This window comes from Perna viridis, chromosome 10 (assembly GCF_037379345.1).
Source record: "Perna viridis isolate PV_CMFRI_1.1 ecotype Kerala chromosome 10, ASM3737934v1, whole genome shotgun sequence".
NCBI classification, from domain to species: Eukaryota; Metazoa; Mollusca; class Bivalvia; order Mytilida; family Mytilidae; genus Perna; species Perna viridis.
In genome coordinates this window covers 25,528,300-25,548,837 of record NC_142454.1, presented here as the reverse complement: position 1 = coordinate 25,548,837, position 20,538 = coordinate 25,528,300, and the positions used below count along the sequence as shown (strand labels likewise).

General features: G+C 33.0%; 1 protein-coding gene and 1 pseudogene across 8 annotated transcripts in view; one reads left to right on the top strand and one right to left on the bottom strand.

Moving 5' to 3' along the window:
- The first annotated feature begins 112 nt into the window (after positions 1–112).
- LOC148605122 (transcription intermediary factor 1-beta-like) overlaps positions 113–20,538 on the top strand; it is a 68,507-nt gene continuing 48,081 nt past the window's right edge. For 3 of the 8 annotated variants that reach the window (XM_088549579.1, XM_088549583.1, XM_088549584.1), the window contains exons 1-3: positions 113–2,669; positions 5,773–5,835; positions 6,605–6,664. In XM_088549579.1, coding sequence (XP_088405705.1) covers positions 1,885–2,669; positions 5,773–5,835; positions 6,605–6,664 — 908 coding nt within the window. In that variant the 5' untranslated portion in view covers positions 113–1,884. Of the gene's footprint in view, positions 2,670–5,772; positions 5,836–6,604; positions 6,665–7,873; positions 7,946–8,099; positions 8,247–8,966; positions 9,075–20,538 lie in introns of those variants that run through there. The other 5 variants (XM_088549580.1, XM_088549582.1, XM_088549586.1 and 2 more) reach the window with 5 other exon arrangements.
- LOC148605124 (uncharacterized) lies at positions 16,033–20,175 on the bottom strand (annotated as a pseudogene).

Sequence of the window (20,538 nt, the reverse complement as noted above, 5' to 3'; positions counted from 1 at the left end):
TCAAGGCCCCGGGCGCAGGACGCGCGCCTTTACGTCCATCAACTCCAGTATTAACCCCGGCCTACATCAAACCATTTCCTACATGTACAAGTACTGTAGCATATACAGTGTATACCATATACGTAAATGTTTCTATATGATATATGATGTACTCATGTAAGACTCGCATTTTTACCTATTGTGAAAGTACTGTACACTTTTAGACTTACTGTATAAAACTCCCACAAAAGGATAGAATTAAGTAAACAGACAGACATGCGAAAGGAATCTAGATAATTGGGTGACTTATTGACCATCACATTTACCTTTGCTCATAAGTTAAGGTCTATCCCAAAGTAAAGGTTTTAAATCTGGAAACGATACTTATTTTAGGATGGTGGTCTTGGTAATATGTGTCAGTATATATATGATATATCATATGAATGTTTTACATTGCCTACTTCGTTTCCTTAGTTTGGATTTTATTTGTGAAAAGTATTCAAACAAAAAATGAAAATATACAAATGTCAATAGTATAATGATTACAAGAAGTGAGAACCTGTTTTGTAATTACTGGAAGGACAAAAATACATACGGCCACAGAACGTATATGAACACTAACTAATACTTGTGCATTGTCATCAAGATTCGACCACAAATACGTTCATATATTTACTGGAAGAGAAGTGACATAAATGCCTTCTACTTTTCTAGACATCCACTCAAAGTTACTCAGTCTGTGAATGATTAGATGCGTAAGATAACAACTGTGAAAATGTGTAACCCGTTTGTTTTCTATTGCACATGGAAACACCGTAAAATAAATCAGAAAATTATCCCCCTCTGGTCCCCAATTTTCATCCATAACTCTTCTGAAAACGGTGAATGGAAACTGATGGAACATGAGGTCATTCTTCATATGATGCCTATTTTGCATTTCAATTTGAATGACTTTCGGGATTTTCTGTATATAGAATCTGGAAGGGGTCTGGGTATCACCTAGTGAGCTTTTTTTGCTAACAGTCTTTTTCTAGTTCTTTGTTTATCATCCTTAATGAAACTATTTTATTATTTTCTATTTTTCGATATAGATTTCATTGACAAATGAGTATTAAATGCGTCAAAGCAGACTCTACTATCCAAGAGTACGACCAATTCAGGACGACCAAAAGGATATATTTAAAATTCTTTTCTTTTCTAAATGGGTTTGAATATTACTTCTAAATTTCTGAAGAGCATGTACCCATTATTTTAGTAATTAGAATTACAGGGAAGAAAAATACGCTATACAAAACATCAAAACATCTTTTATGCGATTGTGTTAAAATGAAACTTGATTTTATGAAAGTTGTTATCAAACATAAATAATCGCTGAACCAAGATAAATAAACAAAACAAACATATGAATGATGATAGTTTATATTATACATGTAGATATTGACAAGTACGGAATCATTGTGCACTGTTATCCTATGCGGATGGTCCGTAGTGACCGTAGTCGTCATTAGGTGTATGTCAATGTTTCCCCGATACGTTTTGCCAGTTTTTATTTCTAACATTACAACAACGCGCCTACGTCTGGTGTTTGTGATTATATGGCGTATCGAATTGAACGCTTTTTCAACAGTGGAATCTGCATTCCGAAAGGAAAGAAGAAGTAAATACAGAGACGGTGAATTTTCAGTCAATATCCAGCAGAACGAGTACTGCCCATACCTTACCTCATTCTGTAAATCAGAGGATATTGTCTGGCAACGCGTTACGTGTACGTAGAAACAGAAAAATTTACATTGCCAGACATCGAATTTGAAAATATCGCAAAATGTAATCACCATGGTACTGTATGTATATAATGTTTGATTGTGTAATTTGATTTGTAGTACTTCCGCTGAGCTAAAATTCAAAATGGCACAGATATCACATTCAAAATGCCATATTTGTGATGAACACATTACGGACCTGTTTTGTTACGGGTGCAAGAAACATTTCTGCGCAAAATGCATCACAATTCATGCAAAATTAACAAAAAATCATACTATGACCAAGTCAAAAAATGTTGACAAAGTTCTTGAAGGAGTAGAAACCACTTGTGTTATACATGACCATGAGTTTTCGCATCACTGTTTCAAATGTAAACGTTTGATTTGTGACAAGTGTGCTACTGGTCCTCATAAAATCCATGAGTATGAAACTGTCGCAGAAAGAGCTAGACAGATTCGCGATAGTCATAAAAAAACAGCTGAAAAACTTGATTCAGTTTCACAGACTGTGTCAAAGCTAATTCTTGACGCAGAAAAAGAATTACCATGGTTACGTACAATGAAAGCTTATTATTCAGGAGAGGCGACGCAAGCGTTAAATGAATTGATGCATATAATCAAGACTATCACAGCTACTTTTCTAAATTCACTTACAGACAATGTAACACTTGAACAAGAACGCATCACTACGTCTCTGTCTAGTTTAAGACAAATGTATGATCACTTTATTTCAAAGAGCCGAGAAATCAACCAGAACCTACGTATAGAACACGACCCAACATTTCTTTGTCTTCAAACATCTGCCCAGAAAGAGGAGATAAATCTTTCAGATATTCCAAAAGAGCTGAAAGCAAAAGATCTACACCAATTCACGTCTGAAGAATTTGTCAGTAGAATAGTTGAAATGATACATACAGAATTTAAAATCAGGTTTGAGTATTACAGTATTATCAAATAAAGTGGAGATACGTCATTTAGAAAGAAATGAAGCAGATCGTCAATATTGCGGTCCTACATTGTCTTGTATGCAAATTTAGAACGACTTTTGTTAGAGCATAGAACAACAACTTACGATTTTAGATCATACGATTTAAGTACTTCTCTGTCTAAGAGTCAGGCAAAATGTGTATAAGGTGTGGCACATAAAAAAAATAAAAAAGAAAGATTTTATTGCATCATCCAAGTATTTATACTTTATAACTTCTAGAAATAACCATTAAAGTGTTTGTATAGTTTGCCTTTTTAAAATATTGATAGGTTTAGATTTAGTTCAAATGCACTATGGAAAAATTCACTTTTTTCCTATAAATTTACGTCACAGATGCATCAGGAAAACTTTTAAGTAGTTTTTGGGTAGTTTTCTAGATGTATAAAATATACCTGAGGCAAAAAAGACCACATTGTGAAAAATGATTCGCCACCCATTGCCCGATTCTTACACAGAATGGTACTTAAAAATTAAGAACGATTTCAAAGCCTGACGAATGTCTTGTTTGCTGAATGTTCACGTGTGTTTTTCGTAAAAATGTTGATGCATTTTACGACATTCTTTCTGTAGACTAGTTGGTCAACGATGAATATATAAGCATTTCAAAATCAATGTATTGCAACTCAAATTTAAATCACTGATTTAAACTGGTAAAACTACAAAAACATAGATCCTATATACATGCACCATTATAGAAAAATACTTCGAAACAGTGGGCAGAGGTGCACAGTATGGGGATCAACATACATAGCAGTTTTATTCGAAGTACATGTAACTAGATCACCAGTGAACTATCGAGGATGTGGAGGGCCCGATGGTTAAAAATATCCCTGTTTTATTGGAAAATTTAGTTCGTTTTAAACAAAGTGTAAACATTAAATGAGCAAATGGTAGCCTGTCCCCGTTTTTCATAAATATCTCTATCGGAACCACCCTTTTTCATTAAACAAATACTGGAACAGCACCTGGATCAAAACTGATTCTTCTAAACTGGTATTCTGTGACAATTATGATGCATTTGTCCTATTAATTTGGTCGAAATTCAGAAGCGACTATCGATAGAGTTACATGTATTTTGATTCAAAAACAATTCTCAGAAGTGCTAATGTGTTTGAACATCTTCCTTACGCCAGTCTGACGCGTTACAATGCTTATAAATGTAAGAACCTGTATATTTAAATCGTTCAGTACATTCCACTCAGATATACATGTACATAAATTGTACACGTATTGCATTATATATACCTATTTTAACCTTGTGCAAGTTTTAATAGTGCCAAAAAAAAATGTCATTTGACCTAAATATAAAAAATTTTTCAGCCAATAAAAATCTAGGATTTAAGCCAGTAAATTCACCCAAGTTCGCTCTTCCCTTCCAATTAAGATTTATTTTGATATACTCAAACTTTTTATTGAGAACTACTTATCAAAATTCAAGGACAGTACAATATCTGACTAGGACAAATTTCTCAAACAAAACAGTAAAAAAAGTTAGAATTGATCCCATCTGTAGACAATGTTGATTTTTCGAAATTTACTGGGTGACAAAAAATTGCTGTTAATTTCAAATCGCCCACCTACATGATGCTTAAAATTGGAATCATATTCTTACGAATACAAATTCATGTTTTCAACGAATAAGCCTTCCCATGAATTGTCATTCATCTTGTCATATATGTTGCAGACCATATGCGAAAATGTATTTGGATCGTACGCGTACCGTATCGTATGGGTACATGTATTTTCTAGACATATCTGAACGGTTGGACCTTACACGTACGGTTTGGCATTTTCAAGGACTAATCAAGGGAACCAAGGTTATAGCGGTAATCAAAAGAATGTAATCCAGGGATAAAGACCAGACATGGAAAACAGACATACACAACAAAGAACATAAAGTAACTAAAATCATACATACAAAGTAACAAAAGTAAATGAACAACTCGGACTCCACTAAAAACTGGGAGCATGGACCAAGTGCACCGGTAGGGTAAGCGTCGTCTGCTTTTCTAAAAACACCCGCCGAGTTGCTCATAAAAAGTCAAGTCCGGGGTAGACAAACGAGGAAAGGAAAACTATGACCCGTTGAATAAATCAGTTCTCATGGTGCTGATGGACACACCATAACGATCCACGAGTTCATGATGACGACCACAAAACTTCTGTAGTGATGACTTCAATCTTGTAGCAACACAACCCTGCTCCAGAAGTCCATCTGTCCAGCGCGACACAAAAAGCCCGCGCAGCCTCGGCAAGCTCTGGTATAACGCATGAGTTGCGACATGAACACCCCATACGCAGGAGCCGAAGGGATGTTGCCACAGATGAATTTGCTTCCATATTTCTTATTGTTCATCTCCAAGAAAACCCCCCATAAGCAAAACTTTAAATATAGAAAGTCAAACCCCATGCAGTAGCAAATGTCACCTACCGTTCTTGTGAATACATGGTTTATGTAAACAATTAAATTTTGTGTAATCCAGATTCATTTTAATTATGAATCTACGGTAATGGTTTGCTTTCCTGGTGTATAATATTTATAAATATGTTTACTGAATTTTCAATTTATACGAATCCTAACACATGCAGTTTATATGTTTATATAACAAATAAACAAACACATACTCATGATACTAGAATGGTCTAAATACTTACATGGTCTGTCTCGTGGTAGACCGTGACCGTATGGGTTGCATACAGGTATACGCATACAGTTCGGACATATGGTATGGAACATAACAATTCATGGAAATTCGTGGTAATTGTTTAATCAATGTTGAATTTTGAATTTTGTTAACGATACCTAAGTAAAAAGAGTTATATCACTGGTTAATGGTTCATACTAATGCATATGTACGTAATGGTTCATACTGATTCATTTTTATATATTGATTTGTTCTGTGAGGAGATTATTGTTCGTGGTTTTGTTTTCTGTACTGTGTATGTTTGTTTTGTTTTGTTTATGTTTTTCCCTTGTTATCTTTGTTGTGTGTTTTCTAGTGTATACTAATCTTTAAACATGCTGTGTATACTTTTCAATTTTAGAAATAAAGAAAATGAGAATCTAAAGAGAGATTTGAAGCTTGTCTTAGATGAGAGAGACAAAAAGCAAGTTTTTGTATATATTTATAATACTTCTGAAAAAAAGATAATCAGATAAAATAATATATTTATTTGAAGACTTTTTTATACCAATGACATAAATTGAAGAAAAAAGACTGCCTTATTTTTTATACTTGGTACATTTGTATGCCATTAGTCTATTTAACTAGTTTGACTGGAAACACGTCGTTTTGAATGAATAAACATAATAACGTAATTTCAGAAATAAAACTTCATAACTCGTACACTTAAATCCTTTCCTCTTTATGAAAATACACTCCTTGTCATAATGAGACGTTTAGATTTCCTGCACACACGATACCGAAACGAACGCTAAATGCTCATCAAACGCGCGATACACGAACGTCGAAAATAATAATATTGACATATAATGAAGACAGAAAAAATAGAAAATAAAATAAATGAAATTTAATAAATTAATAATAGCAAAAAATATATAAAAAAAATAACAGTTAAATCAAGGAAATAATCAAAGTACAAAAATAAACGATCTCTTCTATTGTGCCTTTTTACGAATGCTCGTATTGCGCGTTTAAACGAACGCTCCCAGCGTGTATTTAAATTAACTCTTTTATCGTGCGTTTAAACGAACGCAAAACGATGTGTAAACGCACGATAAACGATGCACGAACGCTTAAATTGGAAACGTGAACGTCTCAAGGAGTGTAAGTAATACTGGTGAAGTCACATTTTATGGTTACTTTAGACTAAGGAAACATGGCGTGTTGATGATATCATATGTTAATTGTTTTAGTAAACAACAAGTAAAGTGCTTGGAGGACAAGGTGGAAGAACTGTTGGAACAGCAAAAACTGTAAGTCATAACACAGTTATTCACTAAGAAAAAAAATGCTTTAAAAATGCCAATCGAAGGATTTTATTGTTTTGTGTCCTGTGCAGGTCCGGGTGTTAAAAGAATAGGCCTGCAGCAGCGCTAAGCTTGTCGTAATAGGCGACTAAATTGTGCTCAGAACCCTAGCCGGGGGCTAGGGCGCTCTGCCCACAGAGCAACTGAGATCTGTGCCCCAGGTGGTGGTACAGGAGGCTAAATTGCCCGACCCTACCCTACCCACCTCTCCCTATTTCCCAGTGGCAATCAAAATTTCTCGACCCCATTGTCCTTGTGTCCCATCCCTTTTTCATTTCATCATCATTTCATTTCATTTTATCATCAATTTCATGTTCATCGTTTGAATATAGCTGAAATATTGCTGCTCGGACGTTAAACCCCAACAAACAAAACAAACAAACTTTTTATTTTACATGTTTTATTGTGATGTTGTTGTTGTTGTTTCTGTTGTTTTGTTTTTGTTCGAATGCTTGTTTTTTTTATGTTTTTTAAGCCCTGACGCTTATATTGATAATTCATTATTAGAATGACTAAATATTCCATGTATTTTGATGCTAATATTATGTAATTTTATGGGGGGATACTAGATTTGATATGTGTCAAAGTTTTCTTTTCTCTCTTTCTACCCCGGACTTGACATTTTATGAGCAACTCGGCGGGTGTTTCTAGAAAAGCAGTGGACGCTTACCCTACCGATGCACCTGGTCCATGCTCGAAGTTTTTAGTGAAGTCCGAGTTGCTCATTTGCTTTTGTTACTTTGTATGTATGCTTTTAGTTACTCTATGTTCTTTATTGTGTGTGCCTGTTTTCCATGTCGGGTCTTTGTCCCTGGATAACATTCTTTTGATTACCGCTATAACCTTGGTTCCCTTGATTACTCTTTGACAAAAGCCACATGCTTTACTTTATTATCGCTTATCAAACAGCTTTAATAAAACCGTTAATGTCAGAAAACAAATGATGCAGGACAAGACAGTTGAGAGCCTAAACCAAGTCATGAAAACGTAAACAGCCTTGATGCTCCCAATGTTGTTTTAGTCTCTGCAATGCAACTTTGCAACCAAATAAATATACATGTACATGTAAGTGTAAGTGTGGCGGAACATTAAAAAATACAAAAGCTCTTTTAAGAACGTCGCTATGGATAATATATCTAACTAACAGATTTATAGTTTGTTTAATCTAGGACAGGGAGCATTAGTCTACGTTATAAATGGAGAAAGTTGGGACGATTAAGCAATAAGGTGAATATATAAATTATTCTTGGTTCCATTTAAGCCCATAGTGGGTATCTACAAATATAATACTATATAATACTAACAAAAACCGAAGAAGAGCAAAAAGGGTCATTTTGTTATACATGAGAAAAGTATTTTCAGCGAATGCATTCTTTTTTAGCTTAAATAAAAAAAATGATGATCTGAAGGAGGACAGAAAAAATCTTCAACAAGAAACCAGACGGAAGGATAAAGATTTGGATGCTCTTAGGCTTACTGCTGCTAAGACAAATCAAGAGTCACAGAACAAACAGAAAGAAATTGTCGCGTAACCATTTTATTTGAGTTCAATTTTTAATGATGAACAACATAACCAAATGAGATATTAAACAAAGCTTACATTTATTTTTTTATTGGAATGAATCATATTGCTAAATTATAAACAAAGCAGCATTCATATTGTAAGCTACATCGACGATAAAGAAATTAACTACATGTAATGACAAATTTTATGCGTATATCAGAAGGCTTGCAAACATCAATCATTAGGTTATGACTTGCTAGAACCGCGACGTTAATAGTTTCTTTTTCCGCCGCAGTCGGGATAGTTACGCTTTTTACCCTTTGACCTTAAAGACACTATTCCATGGAAACGCAAGTCACCTGATCACAATTCTGCTTCACAATTGGCCAAATACTGATAACTTAGTGGTGTTCGAAAAAGTGATATCAAAAATTAAAATTGCGTGCCATGTGTTATGTCCCGAATAAAATGTAGAAAATCATAAATAATAAGATACTACTTACTGCGTCGGCTATCTTTTTTTAAAGACAGTACCTGTTTTAATATATCAACAAACTTATACATGTATCACGTGTTCAAAAACAAATTGGTATCAATACAATTGCACAATTGCAGAAAGCAGTTCTAGTTTGTCAATATCTATAATTTGACATTATGTTAACTTTTCACTCATTTTAAGAACTAACTTTTTATTGAATAAAATAATATTGATTGAATAATCAGTTATAGAGATTTCTTTTGCAGTTTGAGACGAGAAGTCCAGTGGTTACGTTTGGAAATTGACGCCTTAAAACAGCACTCTAATAAAACAAATTAAGAGTAATAACGCTGATAAATTCGTTAGATACTCACTTTTAGTCTTCCTTCTTCAGTGACTTTTATTAGGAGTTTTCAGAGTGTACTTTAGATTACAATAATTTAACGACAAGACATGTTTGAAATATTTGTATGTAAAAAGTGGTTTTTTTTTTGTTTATCAACCTTTCTATTTTCTTATTCAATATTCATTTTTACTAGACACAGACATACAGAACAAAGAACATAAAGTAACTAAAATCATACATACAAAGTAACAAAAGTAAATGAGCGACTCGGACTCCACTAAAAACTGCGAGCAAGGACCAGGTGCACCAGTAGGGTAAGCGTCCTCTGCTTTTCTAGTGATGTTATTCAAAATAATACTAGTATGTTTTAATATTCCGAACAGTTGTGGTACCCCCGTTTCCACCCACCCTCTTATTTAGAAATGTCAAACGTTATTATCCACCGTCTTTCAGAGTGTTATGATATTGAAACTGGAAAACACTCGCCTGAAATGAGAAGATATGTTGAATACATTGATAATTAAAACAATAGTACCCAACATGTCTATATTTTATACCGTTTATATGCCAAACATTAATATTTTAGTTCATGTTGAGGGTTTTTTTCAAGGGTATGGGTGGCAGTTTTTTGACTTGGAAAAGTTCAAATATTTATTACTTGGGCTCATTTGGAAGCTAAGACAATATGTTAATGTACATGTACCATATCTTACAAAAGCTTGTTTAAACTACGGTATTCTAAAACAAAAATGATTATAACGGGGACTATAAAAAAAAACTAATAGTAATTGTCACACCTAAACGAAAATCTAAACGCCTGAATTGATCAGGTATGTTGGGCACACCATTATCTTAATTAGGAATGCCTAATTAAAAGTATGAGTTGTACGGTATCAGTATGCAGAGAATGAGGATTCTGCTTGATACTGAGATCATTTTTCTATGAGTATATGTAATATTTTTAATATATATATATTTTTTTTTTTTTATTGAAAATTAGTTTTTCGTGGTTCATTTATGTAGAAAATTAAATTATCTATCGCATGACACCAAATTTGAGAGGTTTAAGTTGAGACATAACTTGAAGAGTCGAATTTATATGACTTTTTTCGGAAAAATCGAAAATCTAATTTTTCGCAAATTTTTTTTTTTTTTTATAAATTCTGACTACGAAAATCGTCAACATTCATTAAAAGAACCCCAGAAGTATTAATTGTGATAATACTAAACAGAAAATACCAATTTAGCCATTCTTTACTGAAGCATACATGTAAATACTCTAGGGGTTTTGACATGGAAAAATATGACAATTAAAGCAATTATTCGGAGGAGTAGGGATTTTTTTTTCATTTTTCTTTCAAGCTCAAGTGTTATCGCAATTTTCTGGGTACAGTTGTAACGCGAGTTATTGGGCTATATGATGATAAATTTATTTAGTCTGTTCCCCAGGAAGACTTAGACAGCTTTTTGACCCAGTGGGGTACAAATATAGGCTTATACGAAAAAGAATTCGAGAATATTATTTCGCGACAAAATAAAGTAACTTCAAATCACCATGAAGTTGATGAGTGGGGGTGCACGGTGGACCATCTCAGCTCATGGACTAATTGGTTTGGATGAGAATAAAGTTTCTATTTTATCTTAATGTATTATTTGTTACGTTACTATTTCAGTTAATTCTTCTGCAAACTCGTCCATGATTTTTTCGGACTTTAATTCCAATTTTCATTCATGTTTGTTGTCATTTTATGATATGGACATAAATATCTAAATCAAAATACCTCAACAATTATCATGACAATAAGAGAAAAGGAAACAAACTAAAGAAAAAACTGTTAAATTGTCAAGTTATTCTTCAACCAAAGCAAAATTACGTTTTTAATCTAGTAAAATATTATCATCCATAAATTTCCTTCGTAAATCTTTGATTGATTTTGAAGTTTCAACAGTAACATTCTCACAATCTTCTACAGCATGCATATGATAAATCTTATGTAAATCTTAAACAATGAAACGCATAGTACATTAATTAACTACATCTATGATCCTATGACGCATTTCGAATCCTAATCTGCTTGTGAAAGGTTTTAGCTTGAAACACGTGAACAGCATAACGAAATTTTCAATACTAATATGAGTGAAATTTTGAAATGTTGTATGTATTTAACCATTGCCATAAAATGGTATGTCAAGAGTACTGATGGATATTTTCTAATTGTTACTAATATGCGTGTAAATTATTCTTCCTTACAATGACAGCCCTAAACAAAAAAGATGTTGCAAAATTTGTTTTTATCTTTTTTCTGTGATTGTTACTTTCTTTGCCTTTTTAAACCTAGTTTTTTTTTTTTATTTTGTTGTATATTATGTATTTTGTTACCTTTTTACCATTTTAAGATTTGTTTTTTGGGTTTTTTTTTTTTTTTTTTTTTTTTTTTTTTTTTTTTTCTTCTTTTTTTTTTGTATATCAAATCATGTATTTTGCTACACTAAATGTTATTACATTTTACATTGAAGCAGATACTAGAATTGAGAAAATAGACAGACAACGTAGATATTTCGACAATGAAATCCGTTTGTATCAGACAAGACAATTTGTCACGAAATATTTAATGTGTCGCAGCATGTGGCCAATATATATATGTATCAATATAGACAAAACACTTACGAACCTCCGCATTTCATCAGAAATTATTGTATGTTGCATTAAAGGATACTAAGTACATGTAATGCCATTTTAACACCTAATGTTGTCACAAATTTGTGTTACTGTGTCCAGATTAAGTCATCCTTTCAACACAGATATATGGTAATAAGTCTTAGTTTTTCTTTAATGTTATTTGTAGTGATGTGACCACAGATTTACCGATTATGACAATAGCATGAAAATGCTATTTAAATACCACCGGTATTCACGCCAGGGCGGAAAAGGGGGGGGTCTAACACGCTGTAAAACCTAGATTTAACCTACCGTTTTGTTTGAAAAGCCTGTACCAAGTCAGGACCATTGCGGTAACGGTTGTATAAAATGAAAATTTTTCAATATATTTCTTTTTTTCGCCCGAAATATATGAAACTATTGTTGTTTTTGTTTCTGGTACATTTATTAATGTGATTTTTCCCTAAAAAAATGCACTGGCAAAAAGATAAAAAATGCGTATTATTTCGCAACAAAATATATATAAGTCTCTCTTAATATGGTATTGAGGACCTCCCAATGTTAGATTAATAAAAATATTGCATCAATATAAAATAATTAGGTTTTGTTTCTTGTGTTTCTGCAACGTGGAAATGTACTACCTGCCCAAATTTAAATGTATTTCCCCATACAAGAAGATCGTCAAGATATCGGCAAGATATCAAAGGATCAGCTAGCTCGTGAACTAACTATTCCTCTTGCCTATGTATTTAAAAAGATCTAGAATGATTAAAACTTTATGTGCATGAAAAAACCTATTTTACACATATTTTTGAGAAAGTCAAGAAATGCACTATGGAGTATGTAACGTATGAACATTTTCAGTGAAGAAAAGATTATTGTTCTTACGACTTGAACAATGAACATATAGTGCTGTGGACAGGTATCAAAAAGTGCTCCATTTTTCGAGTTTAATGGGCCTAGTGGGTATACGGCTGTAACATATGTCAAAGGAAAGATAAATCAATGTAGTTTTTGAATATTGTACTTATCAAAGTGAAAAACGGTAAAGTTTTTCTGCTATTTTTGCATTTATTAGAGGAGGGGTCAAAGATCAATCGACCCCAATACACTTTGATAAGTAATTTAAGTGGAATCGTTCATTGTAGGTACTGGGAAACAAATAACATGTAAAGATCACATGTATACAATTTCAAAAAGGTTAAAAAGAACTTTTGTCGACAAAAGTTGACTATTAAATCACAGAACAAAGTTGCCCCTCAAAATGGTTGCATTTTAGTGCATTTTCAAGAGTAAGAGATAATATGACACCGTAGAATATTACAATGTATATCTAAATTTTCTTTTACTGAATAACAAATAAAATAAACACAACGTTCTCGATTCGATCTGCAATATGGGCTTTGCAAAATGAGTTTGAATTTGCAAAATTTTCACAAATTTTAACTACTAATTATACTAAAATTGTAAAATACGAAATCATTTACCGGACAACCTGTTCTGTTTCCGAACTGTTGGTACAACAGAAAAAGCATGAATATCATCCAATTTAAAGTAATTTATATTTTGACATGATCAAGATTTTAAGTGCTTTTTAAGCAGATATATAAAAGTTTGACATATTTTTTTATGTTATTCAATAATCGAGCGCTGAACAATGTTCGTTTTCAAGAAAATTGGAAAGAAGAATAAGATATCCATATAGTAAAGACAAAGCATTAAATAGACCAAAATAGTCATTAGGATTAACAAATATAAATTTAATGAATTAACTAAAAAGCCAGGCTTGCTAAGAAAACTGGGGGTTTGGACCAGGTTCATTGCTAGGATATTAATTTTAACGCCTTTTCTCTGTTTTTCCTTAAGCGCCCGTCGATCTGTTTTTATATAAATGATGCCATTCCAGTTTAAACGAAGGAGTGAAACTCTGGCATTGCTTAAAAGTCATCTAGTATGTGACGGTCAAAAAGAGAACGTTACAAATATTTTTTTGTAAATGGATTATTTCAAATAAAATCGGCATTTACTATCATATAGACCGATGAAAATTTTCCAATGAACGATTTCACTTAAATCAGTTATCAAAGTGTATTGGGGTCGATTGATCTTTGACCCCTCCTCTAATTAATACAAAATAGCAGAAAACTTTACCACTTTTCAGTTTAAAAAAGAATGATATTCAAAAACCACATGGATTTATCTTTCCATTGATAAATGATATAGCCGTAAACCCTCTCGGCCTATTAAAGTTCGAAAAATCCTTAGCCGTCCACAGCACTAATAGAAATGAATAAATTGTTTTATTCATTTTGACAAACTATATGCAAGTTAGATAACCAGTAATAAATCAGTTGGCTAAATAGTCTTTATGGAGCACTGACTCTTATATCAGTACACAAATGAGAACGTTTAAATGAATTATATGTCTTCGTATTTTGCAAGATAATAAAAGTTATATAATCAAGCTGTATTCAAATTGAACACGCCTCATATTTTTACACTTTATGATAAAATTAGAAAACGTGATACTACAGATACTGCGAAAACATCCTTATATTTTAGCCTACACTTAGCGATTGGTCGTAAACTATTCATCAACCTATACGACAAATGCGTTTTCTTTTCATTCTGTATTGTCACCTATACGACAAATGCGATTTCTTTTCATTCTGTATTGTCACCTTTCTTTTCATCAGTGGCAACACGCCATCAGTATGGAGTTTTCATACGTTATGCCAGAGCTTGCCGTAACTACGCAGACTTTTGTATCGCGCTAGACTTCTTACAACTATGTTTCTGGAACATGTTATGTTGCCACTAGATTGAAGTAATTACTATGGAAGTTTTATGGACGTCATCATGAACTTGTGGATCATTACGGTGTTTCCATCTGCACCATGAAAACTGATTGTTAGAAACTAACACTTGTTATGCCAGTTACAAAGGCTTCAAGTGTAATTTATGTTTGACTCGACTGCTACATGTATTCGGCAAGTTTAAATGTAATTTAATATGTGAATATCGGCTGACATGGTATCATTTATTGCAGAAAATGTATCTAAAATGTAATTTAGGTGTCAAAAATCACATGTAATTTCATAACTTGATATTGAAAAAAAATTGTATTGGCGTTAAAAATAAAAATGTCAATATAAGGCTTCAAATATTCTATGGATCCAAGCTCATTAAAATAACAGTATGAAGTATAAAAAACTGCACTCATGTTTAAAGTCGTTGATCGTTACACGGTGTATCCATCTACACCATGCAAACTTATTTGTTCAACGTGTCATAGTTTTACTTTCCTCTTTTACCTATCCTGGACTTGCTTTTTTATGAGCCTTTTGGTTTATATTTTGTATTGATTTCTTGATCCATACTTCCTTTGACACCGTTGCTTCTTTTAAATGCTTTTGTTTTGTTCTACGCGTCGAATTTTTCATAAGAAATTGTTTTGCAACTTGCAATGTAATAAAACAAGTTGACTTTTCCTGTAGTGTATATAGAACATGTTTAACTTTAATACGACTTTTATTTACGTAGTGGGGTTATATACAATCATGAAAAAGTTATAACAGTTAGATAATTTTTTTTATCAAAGCTGGGAAATCTGCCTGGCATGTTCAGATAAACAGTTAGAAAACTTATAAAATAAAGTATATATACATATGAAAACAGAGAGGAGGAAACAAACCTGTAATGATACACAAACGTAATCTATGTTAGGAGAATTGATAAGGTGAATATGTCAGAGACAACAACACAGCGGGATTAAAAACGTCAGCACATTGGTCTTTAATGAACGCCGATTTTTTTTTCGAGGAAACCCTCAAACCACAGGACAGGCTGTAGCTGGCCCAAAAAAAAAAACATTATAAACAGATACAACAAAATAAATGCCTCTTTATATCTCAGCAAAATAAATGTAAACTGAAACAAGACATAGAGAGAACAGATATTTCTTACTTGGGAGAGGTGCAAAAATGCAGCGGGATTATATTTTAAAATACTTTGGTGTGTTCACAACCTTCCCATTTTAAAACTGGCCACTGTTGAAAAAAATATTACAAAACTAAACATACCTAATTATCCGTGCAAAAAAATTCTGAGTCTCTTGTTAAAACAAATAAAGAGACGTATTAAAAGTTACACCAATGCACAAACAAAGGACTACAGCAGTTAATGACATGCCAGCTCCAGACCAGTTAGAATCTACAAAAAGTTATATCTTCGTCGTACGTAATATCAATCCCAAAATCTTCCCCTTGTGGTGTTGAGACCCACGTTTCATCATTAGTCATACAATAAGGACACAACCCATGTCATACCGAAAACGTCTTTTGAATATAGTGTGTTAGTTTCTATGTACCGTCCCTATCAGAGAATCAATGTTAACAAAAAGATGTTATCTTTAACAATTTGATTACAATATAAGTTATATCTCTTACGAATTAGCCTATTCAGGGTTTAAAACTTTTTTGATAAGTATTAAGCGTTCAATGTTTTGTGAAGAATGTTGTCATAAAATATGGGGTGGCAGCTACCAGCATGTCCTATTCGTTTACAGTACATCTGTATTTGAGAATTAGTTTCTTGTATCGGTTGAAACAAATTGTGAATGTTTTTACGAAAATGTGATATCGAAAACCTTGATATAATTTCTCGGCTAGGATTTCTTCCATTAAACCGAAATATTGTTACAAATACGAACAAATCGAACCAATTATGATATTAAACATCATATGATGTCGTTATCTAAAAACGAATATTAACATTAGGGAATGAAAAATCATCCCTTTTCATAAATTGTGAACAAATGTCTAACGTTCTTTTATCAATGTCACCAATTTAATCTACAAAAACAGAAAACGTCTGCCCTGGAATTTAGTCCAAATGTTATCTTCATATAGGCGACTTTTATAAAATTTTAGTTTACTTTGGGAACTTTGGTCTAGTACACTTTTCCTTGAAATTACGTCTACGAGCTCAGCTTTATACATCGACTTTCTGAAATTGAAGGCTGAATTATAATAAAAAAAAATAGCGTATTTTTTTAAGTTCTCCATACATAGATGAAGGTTTTAATATTAAAATAATAGTACAGTGTTTTAATGAAAGTGTTATCTTATTTTACATTGAAAGAATGGAAAATGTACTAGATGAAAAGAATGCATTCATTTAATATTTGAAGAAGTTTAAATACTTTTTATTTTATTTTATTTTATCTTTCCACCAAACGGAGAAATTATTCTAATGTAGTTCTTAAAAAATAATTTAGAATAGTTGATTAATGAAAACTTCTTACTACGAATTTATTGAGTACATTCTTTAACATCCATCGTGCATAACTGTGAATTCCGGTTTCCATATCCACTCTGTCATTGTTGATATCAACCCCCAACAGGTAGGCAATCCCGAGAGGAAGGAATCCAAGATGGCCTATTGTATGCGTTGATAGCATATCGCTTCCAAATATTTTGAAAGTGTTTAAATATACGTCGCAATAGCAACTAACAGCAACACCATCAAGAACGAGTCGGCCACTATAAGTGAATGGTGCTTACAGTCCGGTTCCTTGCTTTGCATTTACTGACAGGACTGTCACTAGTGTGGACATTTTTTTGTTGTGATTAAAGTCGACAAAACTTATTTTATCTCCAGGATTAAGATCCCCTGCCCGACATGATACTCTTCTTTTCCAACCAAGATGATATGCTCGGACGACATTGTTATTTTTCCAGATTCGTGATATGTTTCTAAGAATGTGTATTGGCCTCTCTCTACCCGATGTTACCAAGTCACCATTGTATCTTCTTTGACAAAGCCATTCTTGTCCAGAGATAGAATTCCATCCCCGGGTTTTATATCCTTTACATGTTTATTTTTTCCATTCATAAGTGTGATCATAGCGTCTTCATGGAAGCATTTAAATAGGTCCAGAGACTTTCCAACAGTTTGTCTGTTATCGTCTTCCGGTACAATAAATAAATCCGAAGTTTCATTTATCGCATGTTTCCATGCCTCTTTCATTGCCCTACCCTTGGTGTTATCAATCTTCGATACAAGTTCATATGTAGGGAATAGCGTTAACTTCTGAGAAAGCGAAATCGGGGCAATTTCTAAAGAGTTAACCCATTCATTCCAGTTTTGTGTATCTAAATCATCAAGAGTGGTCTTGCAAAAACTTTGGTCTCCTCCCGTCCACTCCAAGCACGTGTGAACGTTTATTAAACTTTCCTCAAGTATGGTATGAAATATGTCTGAGTCATCACCTTGATTCAAGAAATAGAACTTAGAACATAAATACTCCAAAGTTTTCTCAAAAGTATTCTGATCTAAAGTCTTTTCGTCAGTGTGAATATTTCTCTTCAAATATCCACCTAAGTATGCATGAATGACAATATGAGTTCCCCATTTTCGCATAAATGCCCTCCAACGTGTTATGTTTGTTGTATCTGATAAATTGAAGGTTGGTGGGAGTGATTTTAATTCATCCCGAAAAGATTTGTTAGTTTTGTAAGGCGTTTTAAGTTTCACCTCTTTTATTCTTTGTTCAACTAAAAATGAGGATTGGTTTTCCTTCTGATCAGGTGACTTTAAATTGTACCCACATCTGACTGGCGTTTTGAATTCATTATAATTTTGTACATTTCCTACAACTGACAGTTGTTGCAGCCTGGCCTCTACATATTGTACCGGGCTTTTAATTTTGGTATACACTACTTCATTACTTGAACAACTATTGACGTCAACCTCAGGTGGTAAACAGCAAGTTCCTTTACATTCAAGTAGCATTAGTGGGGACAATTCTGTTGAGGAGTCAGAGAAAATATCATACCCTTTTCCGACCAATGTGTTAAAAGGAAACCAATTCTTAAATTCATAATCAAACACTTCTTTCATTATTGTTTGCATCTCAAAGGTAATTGGAATTGGATATAATTTGTTTTGCAGCTCATGGGGTTTCATTGTCTGTACGTCTTTGACCTTTGAAATACCACATTCCTTAAACTTCACCTGCAATATCAGGACATTGTTAAAAAGGCCATTGTTATTCTGTTTGGATTTGAACTGTTCAAGCTTTTGAATCACCTCGGATTCTTCATCAGTAGTTAAAGACTTTTCCATGGCTTTACGCATACAAATAACTTCTCGAGCATCTAATTTTGAGGTGTCAACTTTGTTCTTTTGTTCCACTTTCTTGTCTTTGCCTTGTCGAAAACATACAGCAATTGCTTCGTGTCCTATGTAATCATGTGATAATTCGAGGAGCTTTGCGTACGCCAAATAAAGGATCTTTGGTTGTTTTTCGATATTGGGTAAATAAGCCAGTCACCCTCTTGCTTAAGATCGTTTTCTTGTGGTTTATTTTCCTGTATGATAACCTCAGGAGAAACTCCTAAGTGAATTTTTATGAGTGCTTGACCTTCTAGTTTCTTCTGATCAACCTTCTCTTGTCAGATTTGTGGATTCCTAGCAATAGAGGATGCATGCGTTAAGACAACTACAACATTAGATTTTTGCGCATCAACTACATTTAAAGTTCGTAGCCCTTTCAGCATTTTAGCAAAATTTGAATTTTGCTCACTCAACCGATTTTCCATGATGCTTAATACTATCATAACAATGTTAGGGTATTTGTCTTCCGAAAATGATTGCAGATTTAAAAATTCCATGATTGACACCATGTTTCTTGCATCTTGCTCTAACCGAAGGTATCGTTAAAACCTGGTGTATCGATGAAGGATAATTGTAAATCTTTGTATTCATCAGATTTCATATTAATTGAAAACTCTTCTGTATATCTAGTTTTAGATTCTGTCTCGCATGTTTCTGCAATATCCCTTTCAAATACGTAGTTGATTGTAGAACTCTTTCCTCCACCTGTCAACCCAACAAGTAATATGAAAACTTGGTTTGGACATCTTTTCATTTTTATAGCATCATAGACAATCTTCATGACAGGATGCCTTATTTCCCTTAAAAATAGCTCTCTAATACCCTTTTTATTTGTTGGTAAAGACATCCATATTGATAATCTGCAAATAAAAAATAAGCCATGTTCATCAGCTGAAATTTGACTTTAATTCAGATAAATGTATATAAGGACTTGACATACCCAACGAAATAACCTAATACTTACAGCATGTTGAAACAGTCCAAACAATGAATAATAAAATAAAATCCTCTTGAGGATTGATGCGGGTTAAATAGAATACCAAAATACAAATATGTAAAATAAAGTATAAATTTCGAAGTGATTTTGACCAATATTTTCTCATCAAAAAATTAATTTGTATATTTTTACACACTTCAACATTCATAATGTTATTTTAAGTTTAATCTGACATATTTTAATGTACATATATACATTACAAACTTATTTCCCAATCCTCCCTATTCTTAATCCTTATCACCCAAACCCTATCCCCATTTCCAATCTCTTCATTCCACATTCATCATCTGCCATATACCATAAAATTAGAAGAATTCTCCATACACGTAACATACAATGTAAATGCAAATTTAAAACTTTAGTTTCTCTATGAAGTCAGAATATTCTCTTGGTATCAGCCAAATAGTAAAATGAGTTTTAAAATTAGTGAGTAGCCTGTGGCGATAATGAACATGTCACTATTCAGTGTTTCAGGAACAAACGCAAAAGGAATTATTGATTGACTAAATTCGCCCAACACGTACATCATTGGTTATCTATGGGGTTTACTCTATACGAGTCGTATTTCAAAAAGGATGTGGAACATCATACATTTAGTTTATAGGATTATAATATGTTTTCTATAAACTTAATAGAAATACGTAGATGCTGCAACAA